The 18,168-nt window shown below is 40.3% G+C and overlaps 2 protein-coding genes and 1 pseudogene across 3 annotated transcripts in view; 2 read left to right on the forward strand and 1 right to left on the reverse strand.

The window, feature by feature from the left end:
* Positions 1-1,657: 1,657 nt before the first annotated feature.
* Positions 1,658-3,663, reverse strand: LOC109993824 (tripartite motif-containing protein 16-like; annotated as a pseudogene).
* Positions 3,664-8,167: 4,504 nt separating this feature from the next.
* commd2 (COMM domain containing 2) lies at positions 8,168-15,476 on the forward strand. 2 transcript variants are annotated; one of them, XM_020646924.3, is made up of 6 exons: positions 8,168-8,327; positions 8,942-9,019; positions 9,949-10,031; positions 11,342-11,416; positions 11,498-11,596; positions 12,299-15,476. In XM_020646924.3, exons 1-6 carry the CDS (start codon positions 8,261-8,263, stop codon positions 12,494-12,496), a joined length of 600 nt encoding a protein of 199 aa, XP_020502580.1. In that variant the 5' UTR covers positions 8,168-8,260; the 3' UTR covers positions 12,497-15,476. The 2 variants fall into 2 exon arrangements, with proteins under 2 accessions (XP_020502580.1, XP_020502581.1); XM_020646925.3 differs by lacking the exon at positions 8,168-8,327 and adding an exon at positions 8,355-8,498.
* A 1,098-nt stretch (positions 15,477-16,574) lies between these two features.
* The window catches only part of trappc8 (trafficking protein particle complex subunit 8), a 46,151-nt gene continuing 44,557 nt past the window's right edge, over positions 16,575-18,168 (forward strand). The window contains exon 1 of the mRNA XM_020646918.3: positions 16,575-16,862. Within this exon, the coding sequence (XP_020502574.2) occupies positions 16,706-16,862 (157 nt within the window). The 5' untranslated portion in view covers positions 16,575-16,705. The remainder of the gene's footprint in view (positions 16,863-18,168) is intronic.

Here is an 18,168-nt window from a genome sequence, read left to right on the forward strand (position 1 = left end):
ATCCCAGATATGAGGGGGTTAGAACGAAGCGCAATCGCAAGTGGATCCATTACTACGGCAAATAACAGGGGGCTCAGGGGACAACCCTGTCTCGTCGACCTGTGGAGAGGAAAATATTCAGAGCGCGTGTCATTCATTCTAACTGAGGCTTTGGGAGAAGAATAAAGAAGCTTAACCCAGGAAATTAACTTTTGACCGAAACCAAATCTGTCTCGTGTGTGAAAAACGTCGCCCCACTCCACATGATTAAAAGCCTGCTCGGCGTCCAAAGATATTAAAGCTTTTGACACAGTAGATGTAGGTGGGTTATAAATTGTATGAAACAAACGTCTTAAATTAAAATAGGTAAAGAATGTTCAGTACACACTCCACTGAGTTACAATCATACATTCACTCCTTCACTTTTAGATTCTACATTTAACCAATTGCACAAGATCTGTTTACTGATAAGATCTTTTCAACATTTTGTCAGTTACAGGTAAAATTCAGCATACATAATAGAGACTTCTTCAAATATTTGCAAATCCGAAGTTTTGTTAAGGAAAGGTTCCCGTCCTTCCCGGATCAGCCCCCCGAATGTATCATGAACTCAGTGCTCCTACCTGATCCATTAAAAAAAGGGTCTATATCTAAGATTTATAACAATCTGTCAAAAATGGACTGTACAGCCACACTTGAACATCTAAAAGTGGAAATCTCAGGAAACCAATGGAAAAACTCAGGATTGTGTGCACTCTTCATCTGTATGTACCAGACATGGACTGATGCAATTCAACATTTTACACTGTAAACCCACTCTGTGATCGTTGTGGACAGGCACCGGCCTCACTGGCACATATGTTCTGGACTTGACCAAGCATTGCCAACTACTGGATCAAGATATTCCAAAATGTATCTGAGATTTTCCAGAAACATATCAGTCCAGACCCAGTTCTTGCAATGTTTGGGGTTGGGTCAGCTGCTATGGAGCTCTCTTTATCAAACAACCAGAAGAATGTGATATGCTTTGTGACGCTGTTAGCAAGAAGAATAATTCTGCTGAACTGGAAACAAAAAAATCCTCCAGTTTATCAGGCTTTAATGAATGATGTAATGAAGCATTTGCAGTTAGAAAAAATAAAATTTACCCTGAGAGGAAAGATAAATATGTTTTACTCAATATGGCAGCCATTTATAGACTACTATAACAAAAACAACCCCATGAAAAAATAATAATTTAGTAAAATCAAGAGCACTTGACATCCTCCAAGTTGTATTATTATTACTATTTAAATCTCTTTTTTTTTATCTTATTATTTTGGTATTATATTTGTTTTTACTTTTTTTTTAATATATCTTGAGGTATGAATAAACATGTCTGAGATTGTTTTTTTTATCTGTATTTGAAAAAAGAAAGAACCCCAATAAGGAGAAGTTTAAAACAAAAAAAGGAATGAAAGCCTTTTGATTGGGGGAAATTATGGATGGAAGTATTGAGTCAAGGCGTAAGGCTAAAAGTTTGGATTGTAATTTAGAGTCCACGTTTAGAAGACTTATGGGGCGGTATGAAGCACAGGACAGAGGGTCTTTATTCTTTTTCAATATAAGGGAGATTGAGGCTTGATTAAGTGTCTGGGGCAATGAAAGAGATTCAAATGATTAATTAAACATATCAAGGTTCAAGGTTCAAGGTATCTTTATTATCCCCAAGGGGCAATTTGATGTACAGCCAGCAGTAAAAGAGGCACAGCCAACAAACAATAAATAAAACAACAATACCAAACAACAAAAAGACAAAAAGACAAAAATCACAATTACATGTGGTCGTTGACCAGACTGATCGCAGCAGGCATGAAGGACTTTTTAAATCTGTTTGTTCTGCAAAATGGCAGCTTGTATCTGCGCCCTGATGGCAGCAACATGTACTCACAGTTCAAGGGATGGGGTGAATCAGCAATAATAAGACAGGCTTTTTTCAGTGACCTGACTTTATACAGGTCATGGAGATCAATCAAGATAGGGGCTAATTTGTCTGTTTTTAATGATTTCATGAACAGTCCACACAATCAGTTTGATCAGAATCTCATCTATAAAAAATAAAATAATGATCTCATTGATTTCATTCTTTAGAGTACATTTTAATCATTTTAAGTTTAAACAACAAAATTAATTCTGCAAAAAGAAATAGTATGTATTTCATTTGCGATCTTTCTAAATAAAATGTACAAAGTGGTGAAAACATAATATCTACATTAAAGAAAAGGCCTGGTGCTTTCTCTCTTAAGACCATTTAATTAGAACAAAAACAATCAGTACTAATTGTAAACACATTTAAAGTGAAGAAAAGTTTAAATGTTCATGCAGAGAAAACGTCAGTTCAGCTGAACACAAATCCTCATGAGCGGTAAAGCCTCTGTGACTAATCATAAACAGCTAAAGAGAGTTATTTAAAGAGACTCAAACACAAGTGAGAAGATGTCAAAGAACCGCCCATAAAGTTTGATTGACAGGTGAACAATGTAACCACAATCAGCTCTCAGCAACAAACTGAATAATGATCAAGTTGAAGGATGAAAGTTTAACCCATTGTTCCTTTAAATGACTTCTGTCTATTTCAGTTTACACAACTCAGCAGATCCAGTATAAGTCCAGCATGTAGAGGCTGAGTGAATGTGGTCTGGACTCTGTGGAGGAGAGTCATGGTTTCAGAGATGTTGTAGAAGGACAGAATACCTGCTCTGTGATCCAGGTACACTCCTACTCTGGAGGACTGAGGACCTGACACAGGAGTCTTGACTTTGTTGTACCAAAAGTTATAACCATTGTTGGAACAATCTAACACCCAAGATTTATCATTACGTCCAAACACACATTCATATGAGCTCCCTGCTCTGCTGATATTCTTGTATGAGACTGCAACATCAACTTCTCCTCCTCTCCTCTCCACCTCCCAATAACAACGTCCAGTCAGACTCTCTTTACTCAGGACCTGACAGTAACTAGTGAATCTGTCTGGGTGACTAGAATAAGATTGTTGTTGACCCGTGTTTGTTACTTTTCTGTTTCCATCAGATAATAACAGATGTGTGTTTGCTGTGTTTGGATCCAGTGTGATGTTACATGAATATTTTAAGAACTCAGCTCTGGTCATGTTCTCTGGTCCTGACAGTAAAATATCCACTTCAGTCACTGTCTGTGAGATGTTTGTCCATTTCTCTCTCAGGATGTCCTGTAGTTTATCTCTGACTTCTGACACAGCCGCTGTCATGTCCTCAAAGTACCTCAGAGGACGGATCTTGATGCTGGATGAGTGTGTAGATTCACTGAGTGGTGACAGTGAGGGGTAGTCGTGTAGAAACTGGTTGTGGTCCTGTGTGTGTGACAGCTTCTTCATCTCAGCGTCTCTCCTCTTCAGCTCAGTGATCTCCTGCTCCAGCTTCTCCTGAAGCGCTCTGACTCGAGAGTGGAGCCATTGATAGCCTCCACCTCCTGTTGGAGCAGCTTCACATCTTTCTCTCTGTCCTAGATTCTCTGCTGGATGTTTCGTCGACTCACCTCCAGCTCTCTCTGCTTCTCGCTCCTTTCTGCTGCAGCTGGGACTGTGTCGTGACCTTTATGTTGGTCCATTATACAAAGGAGACAGATAGACTGCTGATCAGTATGACAAAATACTTTCATCACCTCATCATGACGAGAGCAGACGTTCTCCTGGAGCTTCTTGGAGGGCAGGTATTTCATAATGAGGCTGGAGGTGTTTCTCACAAAATGAGATCAAACAGAAGAGACAGGACTTACAGGCTTTCAGTTTCCTCCCAGTGTAGACATCACAGGCCACATCTTCAGATCCAGCATAGCAATGATCAGCAGGAGCAGCTTGGAGTCCAGTCTTCTTCAGCTCCTCCACTAAAACTGCTAACATGGTGTTCTTCACCAGGACAGGCCTTGCTGGGAAGACCTGTCTGCACTGAGGGCAACTGTAGATTTTCTTCTCCTCCTCTGTATCCCAGTGGCTTTTAATACACTTCATGTAGTAACTGTGTCCACAGGGAACAGCCACCAGATCCTTCAGGAGATCCAGACAGATTGAACAAGAGAAGGTTTCCCGGTCCAGCTGAACTCCTTTCTGTGCCATTTCTCCTCTCAGTGACTCAACTGTCTGAGTTTCACTTCCTCATAACTGAAAACAACTTTCACCACTGATCTACACAACATGTGTCTGTGCTGTGAATGTCAGCTGGTGTCGGTCACACCCATCTGCAAACTGTAGATCTGAAGGGGAGGGAACCAGGAAATACTGGGTCAGAGTGGAGCTGGCTGTGTTTGAGAGCAGGCAGGAGAGGGAGGAGTTATCAAGCTGGTTTATTCCAGGACGAGGAGCAGCACTGTTCATTTTTAACTTTATTTCCTCATTCACAATGAAGCCTCCGTTAAATCCTGTCCCCCATCTGAAATATTTGAAGCTTTAAGTTGTTCAATACTTCTTGACTCTTCAGGTCTTTGGTGATGACTTCATATTTAGAAAAAAAAAAAAATACTGTGCACACATCCAAGCAAAATGCATACAGGTGCAGGACAAAAAAATGAATGACCTGCAGACAAAAGAGAGGTCTTCACTCTGTTCAGCTCCTAATCTGCAACTTTAATAAGGACAGCATTTGGATCCTTGCCCTTAAATTATTGCTCATTGGCAGCTGAACAGTGTGCGGACCTCTCTCTTTTTTCTGATAACTTCATATTTGTCAAATTCTTTCTGAATTCTGCTCAAATTTATTTTCATGCTCAAAAACAGTTGACTGAGAATTAAGTTATCAAAATGAAATCTCTAAAAATGTACTTCATTTAATTATGTATCTACCTGAAGTTCACATAGGTAATCAAAAGAGATCAAACTAAATACCTAATATTTCATCAAAACATTGAAATATTTGATGATGAAGGTTCACTTCACTTCAAATCATCTCCAGCCCTCTGAGGTTGATGCTGTCATACACAACATAACGGGGATGTGTTTATAAAAATTAAACAACGAAGCAACTGGTCAGCTCTCTGATAAACTGCGTGTGTGCGACCTTCAGGTGATTTTCACTGAGAAGATCAGAGTATATTCAGTCACCACCCCAGATCCAATCCTCATCTTGGTTTGCCCGGTCAACCAATCAGAGGCTGTATCTGTGATCAGCTGACATGTAAGGGCCAATGAGAAACCAGTGTGTCCTGAAACAGACGTCATGGTCCGCTCTCAGCACAGATTGAACTGTTTTGAATGGATTCATCCTGTAAAGTTTATTCTAGTATCAGTATCAGCTCTTTTTTTTATAAAACAGCTCTAAATAATCTGTTTGTCCTTTGAATAAATACTTTGAAGAGACTCTCTGACCTTCCAGAGGGTCATATCACTTATCTTTGAGCCAGATGTGAACCCGCGCTGGGCTGAGGGACTTCAATTCTGTGACACGCTTGTAAAAGTGGAAAAAGGTAATAAACCATCTATTACTGTTAGTGTACAGAATCCTACAGACCATGACATAGTGCTGGCAGGAAGCACTGTGAACCAGAGAAGGAGATAGCTCACCAGATGTTGAGGGAGGAGTCGGCTTCATTCTCAAAAACAGATAATGATATCGGCTGCATAGAGAAACTACAACTCAGCATATCTCTGAAAGACACTGAGCCTGTCGCAAAAACATACCTCTCTGTACCTAAGCCACTTTACAGAGAGATGAAAGATTACTTGCATGACCTCATCGCACAAGGCTGGGTGGAGAAGTTAAACTCACCGTATGCATCACCAGTTGTTTGTGTACGAAAAAAAGATGGAACTCTGCGGCTGTGTATTGACTTCCGTGAAGTGAACAAAAAAACACTTCCTGATCGCCAGCCGATTCCCAGAGTGCAAGACATCATGGATGGCCTTGGTGGAAATTCCTGGTTCTCTCTCTTAGATCAAGGTAAAGCTTACCATCAGGGCTTCATGGCTAAAGAAAGCAGACCTATGACTGGCTTAAGTGACACCTTGGGGTCTTTATGAATGGATTGGAATACCCTTCGGTTTGATGAATGCCCCAGCTGCCTTCCAGCGATGTATGGAAGAATGTTTGGAAGGGCTGCGTGATGAGATCTGCATACCATACCTGGATGACACGCTTGTCTTTAGCAAATCATTTGAGGACCATGTTGAGGACGTGAGAACAGTGTTACAGCGACTACGTCAGCATGGGATGAAGTTGAAGCCAAGTAAGTGTGAAGTCTTCAAGCGTGAGGGTCGCTATTTAGGACGTATTGTATCTGCAGAGGGCAGCAAAATGGACCCTGCTGATACGCTTGCTGTCAGAGCTATGAAGGAGAAGAAACCAAAGACTGTGGGAGAGCTGAGAGCTGTCATGGGACTACTGAGCTACTATCGACAGTATATAAGAGACTTCTCCCGCATAGTCGGACCTCTGTATGCCTTGCTGGAAGGGGGTTCTGAAACTAAAGAACAGAAGGAAAACAACTCAAGGACGAGGAGAATCAAAGGTAAACACAGGGGAGTCCCTTCACACAAACCAATCACATGGACTGACAAACATCAACAGATACTGGAAAAACTGATTGACTGTCTTGTTGAACCACCAATACTTGGATTTCCATATTTCAACTGTGCTGGAAATTTCTTGTTAACAATACAAAAGAAAGGATCATGAGTCAATCAATGTCTTTGTTTAGTTTAATTCTTCTTGCAAGTAGAAGGAACAAAGCTTACAAAGTGTGTCAATACAGTCTGAAGGAAAGCCCAAAGTAATCACAATATGCTTGGTTTTATAGACACATGCTTCACAGAAAAACCTTCATGACTATATAAGGACAGGGTTGGTAACTTTTTCCAGATCAACCAGAATTTTTAAGATTCTGGTTGAAATTGTCTTTAGGTCCTCATGTTCTCTGAAAAAGAAAGAAAATCCATCATCTGTATCAGTTGTTAGTCTGTAAAAACTTTGACCAATGTCTGCCACAAGGTACCAATCTGATGAACTAATCACACGCCTCCCTGTCTCCCTGGAAATGCTCTTTTGGTTGCGGTAGCAACTAATGGCCATAGGCTAGGTTATGTGACTTATCAGCAGTAGGACATAGGAGCATGACTGGACAAACAAAAGAAATGTCTTATTCACTATAATTATAATAATATCCACTCATGTAATTGGAGAAAACAGAAACCCTCATTTACTTTCTTTAAGAATAAATTTGAAAATAATTTTGCAACAAATGAGGTCTGATACACACCTGCGGGTGGAGAGTGTGTGTGAAAACATGTGGAGTTTGATTTTGAATGGAGAAGTTTTCTTCATTCATTCTTCATGAATGTATTGCTGATGCATTCATTGGCTTGATTGCTAAATGAGTTATGTGAGTGCTCTACCTCATGATTGTTGTCTTTTAAGAGAAAAAAGATAAACTGAGAACTTCTTGTAGGAGGAATGTAAAGATGCTCTGTCTGGGTTTATTTATATTTTGTTACTGTTTTTGTATCAAAATGTTGAACTCTGTACATATTTTTTAAAGTAGGCCTTTTTCCTATAACTGCCTTGCTGTTTGTTTGTTTGTTATTGTTTTTTTGTGTTTATGTAATGCATATTTTCTACTGAGGGATGCACATTTGATCACTAAGAGAAATTGTAATTTACAATGTTGTTAATTTATAAAGAAAAAGCTCACTTAGATCGAAGGAGAATTACACAGGGTTCAATAAAACAATACACTCTTAACAGGTAAACAGACAGGTTTGTGTGACTGTGGGCAGGACATGTTCTCAGATCACAGAGAGAAAAGCTAAAGGAAGATCTGAGAAAAGGTGGGGTTGAAATAAAGAGAAAGGGAAATATAAAGCTTTGTTTAAAACTCTAAAAGAAACTAGACTAGTTAAGAGAATTCAATTAGGCTAATGAATCTGTAATGATTTAGTTGTGGTTGTTTTTTCAATGTAGGCCTTCATTTATCTTTTTTTCCTAAAGGTACTCTGGCCCACACTCCAACACACAAGGTGTGCGGTAATGCACCATAGACTGTAAATAATAATAATCTTTATACAGTCTATGGTTGCCACCCCGCAACTCAAAGAAAAGAAAGAAGAAAGAAAATAATTTGGGGCTGCACCGTTCATGAACAGTCTATGGGCGGCGCTAGTGCAACATGTACAGTGACACATTCAACGAAGAAGAATAGAAGTTCCGCTTTGATAGATATGATAGTTGTTGAGTTTGAATCGCTTGTCGTATCTGTTGTTGGGCAGTAGCTGGGCAGGATGCTGCTTGTTTTGTCTGAAGACCATAAAGAGCACCTCTCCTTCCTGCCGAAGGTGGACGCCGCAGGTAAGACACTTCCTGTGGGCTGTGTGAACAGCTGACTGTCAGCTGATGTAGAGAACTACGAGACATACAGTCAGCTGTTTGTCCTCACTATCTATCTTCAAACTATTCATCTGCACAAGCAAAACAATCGAGCAGCACTATTGTAGAGCAGATTGTATCACCACATCACAAGTAGGTATTCATTTCTAGAGGGAGCTTTGGACTAAGTGATGGTGGACCCAGCTAGTCCACTTCCTGAGCACTGTCGAGGTTCCCTTGAGCAAGGCACCGAACCCCAAAACTGCTCTGGAGCGCCCAATGTGGGCAGCCCCGTAACTCTGACAGCTCTCCATTAGTGCCTGTCCATAGGATGTGTGTAGCATGTGTGTGTGTTTCAGCCTGTGTGTGTTCAGCGTGTGTGTGTGTGTTTCAGCCTGTATGTGTGTAGCATGTGTGTGTGTGTGTGTTTCAGCCTGTATGTGTGTAGCATGTGTGTGTGTTTCAGCCTGTGTGTGTGTAGCATGTATTTGAATAGACGCTTTAGAAAAGAGCAGGTTGACACGTTGTTATACTGAATGTATACTGTGTTTTTTGTGTTAATAAAGCGAACATATGTGTCTTGTGTTTTTCCTTAGTGGTAGGAGAGTTTGGTCGCATAGCGCTGGAGTTTCTTCGGAGAGGAACCAGCACCAGGATCTACGAGGGAGCAGCCAGTAAGACGTCTCTTTATTGAATACTCATACTAATCAAGCAGCTACTGATACACTTTAACTGCTAGCTTTTATTCTTATCTTGATTTACACATGTATCTTTTTTTTTCCCCAAATAGATTTTTGGGCTTTTGCCTTTATATGAGATAGGACAGTGGATAGAGAGACCAATCAGAGGAGAGAGTGGGGGATGGCACACAGAAAAGGAGCTTCAGGTTGGACCTGAACCTGGGCCGTCCGCTTGGAGGACTGCCTGTGTTTAGGGTGCGACCTTACCAACCTGTGCCTCTTAATATTTATGAAGTTGTTATATTAGTTAGTTCACCTTACCCACAGCCCTGCAATAATAATATTTCCATAAGGTCTACCTTTAACTGATGTACTAAGGACAGGCATGACACCTTTGAATATAATGCAACACATGGACCAGCTTTGAATAACGCATCGTCCAAAATGACCAAACAGTTTAATCAAAACCTCTTGAATATTTAAGTAGATTTTATAAGAGGGACCTCAAAAAGTTCAAATGGTTTATCACACTGAAGATTATGCAATAGTATTCAAAAGGGGCTTCCCTAACTGTCATAACTTATTTTACATTTAGAATTCAACCTTTTTTGGGTACTTTATAAAAATCAGACATTTTAAACCCTCTTTCATTACCATTGCTGAATACAGTGTGACGGACATGCTGAATAGGACACGGTGTGTCAGTGGTCGGGTAGTTCATCCAATAGTTGTCAGCATTTTTATTTTTACATTTTTCAATTATATTTCCCAATGGTCCTGATTTAAATGTCATATAAAAGATGAAAACACGTACTTCTTTTCTGAGGTAGGCTGACAGGTTTTTTTAAAAGTCTTGTTTGAACAACCAGGATTTGAAAACCATGAACTATAAAAAAAAAAACATAATTACGGACTTCTTGCAGGGAAGCTGTGTGTTCCTGTGGAAATGGTAAAGCATGGAGTGGAAGGCCTGATGTTTCTGATGACGGAGAGCTCCAAACACATGGTGACCCACACATTCTGACACTTCTTTATGCATGTGTAGTGATTTATTAAGACTGTTCATTTAGACTGCTTTCAATTGTTGACAACTCTGAATTCAAGATTCTAAACTTAGTGGGGCCTGACTGATAAGGGATTTTTGGGGCCGGTATCGATATTGGGGAGATTCTATTGGCCGATATCTTTGTAAGTTCCTGGTTCAATCTGTAGAGAAAGAAGAATATAGAGACCCACATTACTAATACTAGGAGTGCAACAATAGAGTCATCCCACAGTTGAATATGTACCTTTCTTATGTTTCTTCATAATTCATAAGAAGTGTTATCTCGGGGCGCTTTACAAAAGAGCATAAGTGCTAAGATGCAGGAAGGATTTCTCCTTTGTATTCCTCTCGTTCCTGTTGTCCACACTTCCTCTCTACTGAGGTGGAGGTCGGAGCAGGTCGTGTATGAATGAGGACGGTGATGGTTGAGAGGACGACACAGTCTGATGGTGGAGGATGGGGGTCAGGTGGTTGTTGAGAGGACGACACAGTCTGATGGTGGAGGATGGGGGTCAGGTGGTGGTTGAGAGGACGACACAGTCTGATGGTGGAGGCTGGGGGTCAGGTGATTGTTGAGAGAACGACACAGTCTGATGGTGGAGGATGGGGGTCAGGTGGTTGGACGACACAGTCTGATGGTGGAGGATGGGGGTCAGGTGGTGGTTGAGAGGACGACACAGTCTGATGGTGGAGGATGGGGGTCAGGTGGTTGTTGAGAGAACGACACAGTCTGATGGTGGAGGATGGGGGTCAGGTGGTTGGACGACACAGTCTGATGGTGGAGGATGGGGGTCAGGTGGTGGTTGAGAGGACGACACAGTCTGATGGTGGAGGCTGGGGGTCAGGTGGTTGTTGAGAGGACGACACAGTCTGATGGTGGAGGCTGGGGGTCAGGTGGTTGGACGACACAGTCTGATGGTGGAGGCTGGGGGTCAGGTGGTGGTTGAGAGGACGACAGAGAGAGAGACGATTAAACTAAATGAAAGTTTGGGGAACAGACAGTATTATTGATGATTGACTGATGCTTATAACTATCTGATCTACGTATATATTCCATTTTGCCGATAAATACATCTTTGTTACATTTCTTTAGAGACTTTATATAATGGGGCAGACATAGATGTGCACGGGGCATTATTACCAGTTTCTGTGTACTCTTTGTCATTCCACTATGACCACAGATGAAACTGTATTTTGTTGTTCTACACAAAAGCATGAAGGAGTCAACAGTTTCAAAAATAATTCTTTCGTGTGCATGTGTTTGTTTCCAGATCTCTGAAGTGGATTTCCTGGACTCTGTGTTGGTTTTGGGGTTTGATGAGGAGCTGAACCAGTTGCTTGTACAGGTAAAGTTTCATTAGGTTTTGTATCTGAGATGTCTGAGCATTACTGCACTGTTGTTGATCATGGGTTCTTTTTTGTTGCAGCTCTACCTGCAGCACCGCAGCCAGATCCGCAGCGTCCTGAGTCAGCTACCCACCAATGTGCCGGCATATCACAACCTGGAATGGAGACTGGATGTACAGGTGTGAATGTGTTTCTGTGAGATAGTTTAACAACTGGGGATTCAATGGGATCATTTAGTAGGTGTAAGAATCAGGCTCAAGCACTAATCACTGGCCGGCCAATCATCTGCAGCACAGCACAGAGACAGACGCACAAACAAGACAAAGAACACCAAGATTAACAAAACATTTAAATACACTTGTGACTCAGTCATAACAGAAGGAAGACGGGGCACACTATAAACACAAACATTGTCACTAAATGTTTCGACATAGGGAGGGATGTATGTATAAATGCAAATAGAATCCACTCATCCCAGTGTCACGCTTTGCTCTGTCAGTCCCTGAGTGAAATCTGTGAGCCGATGTTAGAACTCAAAAAAAGTCAAATCCGGGAACAGTCACTACCAGTTCATTGGTTAGGTAGTGGCGTTGTTAGTTTGGCGTTTGTACTGCTGATACATAACTTCACACGTTAACCCAAGCTCAGTCACCATGGCTACAGACTCCTCTTTGTCCTGTGTGCACTACCCAGACACTCCTCATCTAAAACACTAAACCAGTCGGGGATTTCAAGTTGTGAGAGCACGTTCATCAGACAATCTCTCACTTTGTTGGACACAAGTGAAAGGAAGTTCACAGACATGGGCTGTGTGTATAAAACACATTCATCATTAACTTTATTATCCTCCCTTTGTCTTCTTCCCGACTCCTTCCTGCCAGTTGGCGAGTCGTTCAGTCCGTCACCAGGTTGTTCCCAAACTGACGATGCGCCTGCTCCTAACAAGAGGCTGTGACAACAGCAGCAGAGTTCTCCAGACAGACCCGAGCACCCTCCTGCACCTCATCGCCACACTGGAGATCGCTTTGGCTGCCATGAAAACCAGTCATGCTCGTCGCATATTACGCAACATCAAATAACCCAAAGGCATTACAGTGTCCCTTTGCAACACATCACATTGTGCCACAATGCCTTTATACCTGAGCAGAATAATGAGCAGTGCAGTGTTTTATTTCATTTGCTTTTTGTCCTTTAACCATGTTAAACTAGGTTTTTGCCAATCTGACTGCCAAATGTTCATCACTTTTATAACCCTTAAATTATGATTCCGACCAAATTGTATTGATGATTGTATATTCATATTCTACAGTGCTACTGATATAAAAGTATATATGTAATATACGTGATCATGAAGCGTGCTCAGTTTAAAAGACAGGAGGACTCTAAAATAAAAATGATAAAATAAAAGGGACGCGCTGTCGAGTCTGCGTCCACACATCGGAGAACAACACAGAAGATGAGAGCTACTTTACTGACTCTGGCTTATACTGAGTCATGTTAGTCAGATACAGAACACTGGGTGATTTCTCCATAATGAAGACTGACCACGTTTACCAGCCTGCTTGTACGTGAAGTGTACCGTTTTGAAGCAGACCTCTTCCAAGCATGCCGGGGCCGAGACTGGAGCACTCACACTGGTCAATGAAGTGACGACTTTAGGGGTGAAGCGTGATTAGACACAGTACAGATTGACTGTTGTGAGTGCGCCCCTAAACCCTGCTGTGCCTGAGCAGTCAGAGATGTTGGGTGGTGTGGTGCGGATTGCTTTGTGAGTTCTCCCAGAAAGCAGTAAAGTATATACCAAAATATATATTTGTATGCAGTGTGCACCACAGTTTGATACAACTGACAAGGGTATCGGGCAATTTGGAAAACAGACAGTCAATGCCTTTTTCATGAGCATGTTAATGTTAAACAGCAACACATCAGATGGATACTGGAGGGTTGTTGCTCATTTTCAGGGACCTACAGTACACACAGAGGTCAATCTTACATAATGAGTGATGGGAAGTCATCCCTGTATTTGAGAGGTCAAGAAGCAACTAAACAACAACTTGGTTTTCATTAAATGCAATAGACCAGATAGCAATAAAATCACATAGTTTAGATGAATAGGAATACGTTAATGGAAAGTATACTTCATCATGCAGTATAGTTTGTTAGAACTTTCAGAGCTAGTTGTTATTGGGGTTGAATTTTTTACTATTGGCATTTTTTTTTAATTACACAAAACCATCCAGCCAGCGTATATGTTAAACTTGACCTCATGAATCTTTGCAAGATCCAGGTTTATTATATCTTAGCCAATCATAGCTGTGGAAATCCAACAACTACAACCAGGATAGTAGAAGAGCCTATTGCTGTATGTTTGATATTAGTAGCTTAAAAACTTCCCAAATGACATAACAGAAGAAATAAGAGTAACAATAACATCCTACACTCCTTGTAATGGTTAGCCTCCTCTGTATCTTGTAATGTTTATGAACTTTTTTGCCAGCATTGTCTTGTTTTGTTACTTAGCCAAAATAAGCTGTACGTTTTCTGTATTTGACACTTTTTTTTACTTACTTTTTTAAAGGGGACATATAATGAAAAATCCACTTGTACAGTGTTTCTGAACATATACTTGGGTAACCTGAGTGTCTACTGACCCACAAAATGTAGAAATAAACCCATCCAGTCCTTTGTTTGTGGAGCTGGTTTATACAGGGTCACAAACCTCCTCTGGTGCTTGATTCATGTTATATTTCGAACAAAGCACAGCGCAGATGTTTCATTTAGACCACAGGGGGACTGTTTGAAAAGGTAGAGAAGGAGGATAATATGTCCTCTTTAGACATCCAAACAAATTGCTCTTGGTATTACCTTATTGACATTTAAGTTTTAAATACAAGCAAGAATAAAGAATGCACCAAAACCAGCCATCCATGATCTTTTTGATCCTTTCCCTCAGAATGACCAGAGGGCGTTTACAAGTGCCAAACTTGTTCAGTTGTTAAACTAATCAGTGGGGTTACTTAGAGCTTACTGGCTCTAGCATGTGGAATATTCTGATAATCGGCAATGAGTGCACAGGTTGAAGAAGTAAGTTTATTAGAATACCATGGGTTTAATGTTTTCAGGCTGTGAAGGGGATTTTAACATTTATTACAAGGATTTCATCAAAAGTTTATTGCTATAGATGCCTTTAAGTGACACCTGAGTGGGTCCCATGTCAGTAGTCCAATTTGCCTTTTTTCTGGGTGGAGTCGTCTCTCAACTGGGAGGTCAGGGGTTGGATCCCCAGCTCCTGCAGCTATTCTTTGATAAGTCCTTGGGCAAGAAGCGTAACCCCAAGATGCTTCTGCTACCTTCTGGGTGGTGTGTGCATGTGTATAAACGGATTAGTTAATATTGTTGGACAATTTACATAGCTTACCAGCCTCTGCCATCAGTGTGTGAATGGGTAGATGTGACCTGCAGTTTAAAATCGTTTTAACATTTAAATTTAAGCTTTTTTTCCTCAGACTTGTGCCTGTTGAAAGTTCCTTTATTGTATGCACACTGAAGAATCAGTACCACCACCTCTGGGACTCTCCAGGACATAAAATCTTCTTTTATCGGGTGTTTGGGGCGGCACTAAATCAAAAGTTATTCATATGATGTAACTTAAGACTTAAAAGTTGTCTGTGTAGGTCTATCTTTCCTATTGCTCTATTTAATTTTTTATTAGGCTCTTCCCCAAAGCCTATCTTGTAGTTAATTTTTGCCAGTTTCGTATCTTGTAAATGTAATTCATGAAAGTAAAGTAAACATTAATCAAAAATGAAGCTGCAAATCTCGTAAATTAAACTTGTATCAGACTTAATCTGTAGTTTTTGCTCCGTTGTAATGTTGTCATTCTGCCTGGTAAGAATATGAGACTATATCTATACATTATTTGTGCAGTAGAAACTGAATACAGTTATGTTAGTAATAGCTATGATTTACTTCCCATGAAAATTGGTATCTGATCTGAGCTGTGTATGCTATACACTTACATTCACTTAACGATAAAGGCGAATAAAAAGTCTTGTTAGAGCCGAAATGTGTATTTTTTATTAGTTGCTCTTCGATTTCTTCCTTGGACCTTGGTAAACTGGGATTTCGTATAACGGGTGTAATTCCGGCCCTGAACACTAGGTGAAGTCTTGGTTTGTGATGGGAATAAAAACATGACTCGTGATTGGCACCTGGTGGGAATGGAGGCAAACAGTTTTTAAATGTGTCGGCAGATCGAGTGGCCCTCTTTGTAGTCATGTATATTTCGTTAGTATTGGATTGAATGTTTTATTGACGTTTTAAATCTTTATTTCCACAAAGTTAAAGTGCTTCCTAATAAGCAATAATGTATAATAGATAATAATATAATGTAGATATTATTTGAAACAAATTACCTATTATTATAAAGAATATAAATAATTCAAACATGGAATAAGAAGGTAATTTCTTCAAACTCTTTTGAAAAGGGTTAAATTATATGTAAATGAATGACATTCTGTAAGATTGCTGGAAAAGTTAGTATTGTTCAAAATGAATAACAGATCACGTTGATTAAGTTCTGCTTCTATACCAAAGTGTTTATTAAGATCTAACCGAAAATCAGTCAGAAACAGTCACATGTAGCCTACACTTTGAATAAACAGATGTTCAACATACATTTACTAAAGGAACATCTATCTTTATCTTCTAGGCTTTGTTTGGAATATATATAAATAAAATAGAGTTTAAGGGTTATTATGTATAGCTTATTTGAAATGGCAATTCTTTAATTTTGTTAGGAAATATATATTTGTAGGGAAAAGTAAATACTGTGTTCCGTGTTTGGTTTTACCATCAAGAGATTTGTTTTGCCATTTATATTCAGTAAACACTTGGCTACAAGTTATACCTGAGCAAAAAGTTGATGCAACACGTGAATTAATAAAAAAGTATGTTAACACTAACAAAACATATTTACCCTCCATGTGATGACGATTCTGACGTCAAGTCGGGAAGCCACCTTTTCCGAGTTGTTTTGACTTGAGCAGGCGTTCATGTGCATTTTACAACTCGGAGACTCGTCCGACGCCACTTGAATGCAACAGTAGATCTGATCGCGTCAGGCATCACCTGACCGTCTCAGCTCTACACAGGAAGTGGATTTTCAAATTCAACATGGCTGCTGTCTGAAAATTAAGGAGGAGCTGTCTTTAGCAATAAAATAATCAGGGATTTTTAAAGTACAATAGAGTATACTAAGTACAGTGTAGTGTAGCCGCTGGTCCAACATGGCGCAATGTGTTCAGTCCGTGCAGGAGTTCGTTCAGGACTCGTTCGTCCCTATGGTTGCCGTCTTATGTAGTGAAGAAGCGGAGAGAGTGACTCGCAAGAACAACCTGAATTTCGCTGAGCTTCTAAGGCCTTTCTGCAGACTAACGTCCGAAGGTAAGACACGCAACATTGAACCCACGAAGGTCCAACATGACTGACAGGATCTAATATGTACTACAATGAGCTGAGTTATGGTGCTAGCGTTTCTAACCGGTAATGGGTTGAAGTTGACGTTAGCATTGCGCTAATAGCCGCCTAGCTGACTGGATTGTGACAGGAGGACAGATGTTCATACTTGACATCTGAGAATGACAGTGACAGTTTTTATAGCTTTTCTCAGACATAACGTCCGTACAGCCAGTTAACATGTGTGCTAAGGTTTTGTCATCAGACCGCAAAAGAGTGAGCAGAAGAAGGAAACTAAACCTATTAACGTTAGCCAATTAACTTGTTTCCGTCAACACATGAAGGCTTGAGATCAGGGCAATATTCGACCTGTGTCTAAAACTTCATAGTCAACACGAACAGTTTACTTTGGTTTGCGCAGAACTATGAGCATGTTTTTATTAGATCAATGTAGCCAGCTGAGAAGCAGTGAAGTTCTTTCTATTAGACTGTCAGGGCTTCACATCACATCCTCATAGCAAACACTTTGTGTGGCTTCATTGTACACAATAAATAAAATTCATATTGCAGTCCAGGACTACCACATGCATGTATGTAATTGTTAAAGGGGGCAGAAGGGCAGATTGTGTTCATAAACTTTAAACAATACGATTGTTTAAGTCTATAAAAACAATCTGGAATACAAACGAAATGATGAGCCTTCTGAATGGTAAAAACACATTCAAACACTTATATCTATCAACAGAAGAATCCCAATTGTTTTCCAATTACACAGTAAACATGAACAGAAAATGACATGCCAGGGGAAAAAAAAGATAGTCAACAGAGGGGTGTGCTTATGTACAACCTAGTGTTGTCTGTTTATCAAATCTGTTGCTTTAGAGCTGTTTTCTGACCTAGGACCAGCGGAAACTCAGACTGCTCTATAGACTCGTACACATTGTGTGCTGTCTCTTCAGTCGTTCTGATGTTCTCCTATCTCAAGTTGCTGCTATACTTCCTTCCACAGAGCACTTTGTTGGCTGCAACTGTGGGATTTGTAGTTTTTATGGGAATTTGTAGTCTCAAATGAAAAAGATAAGTCTCAGTAAAAAGTCTTGACCCAAATATGAACAAATGAACTCATCTCAGAAATGCCCAAGTTCCAGGAACATGTTTATGTTGTAGACCAGTAACTGTGGCACCAAGCTCCCAAAACTGCTGTGGGTTATGATCTTGAATTTTGAAAAGTCTATGGGATTCATTCCATGCGTGACTGGCTCATCAGATCAAAAAGTGTCAATTGGCATGCCAT

Source organism: Labrus bergylta, chromosome 6 (genome assembly GCF_963930695.1).
Source record: "Labrus bergylta chromosome 6, fLabBer1.1, whole genome shotgun sequence".
Taxonomy (NCBI): Eukaryota; Metazoa; Chordata; class Actinopteri; order Labriformes; family Labridae; genus Labrus; species Labrus bergylta.

Excerpts from the sequence above, each read along its gene's own strand:
- commd2 (XM_020646924.3), top strand. The coding sequence starts at position 8,261 with ATGCTGCTTGTTTTGTCTGAAGACCATAAAGAGCACCTCTCCTTCCTG. Across the intron at positions 8,328-8,941 it reads GCCGAAGGTGGACGCCGCAG|TGGTAGGAGAGTTTGGTCGC; the intron begins GTAAGACACTTC and ends GTTTTTCCTTAG. Across the intron at positions 11,597-12,298 it reads AATGGAGACTGGATGTACAG|TTGGCGAGTCGTTCAGTCCG; the intron begins GTGTGAATGTGT and ends CCTTCCTGCCAG.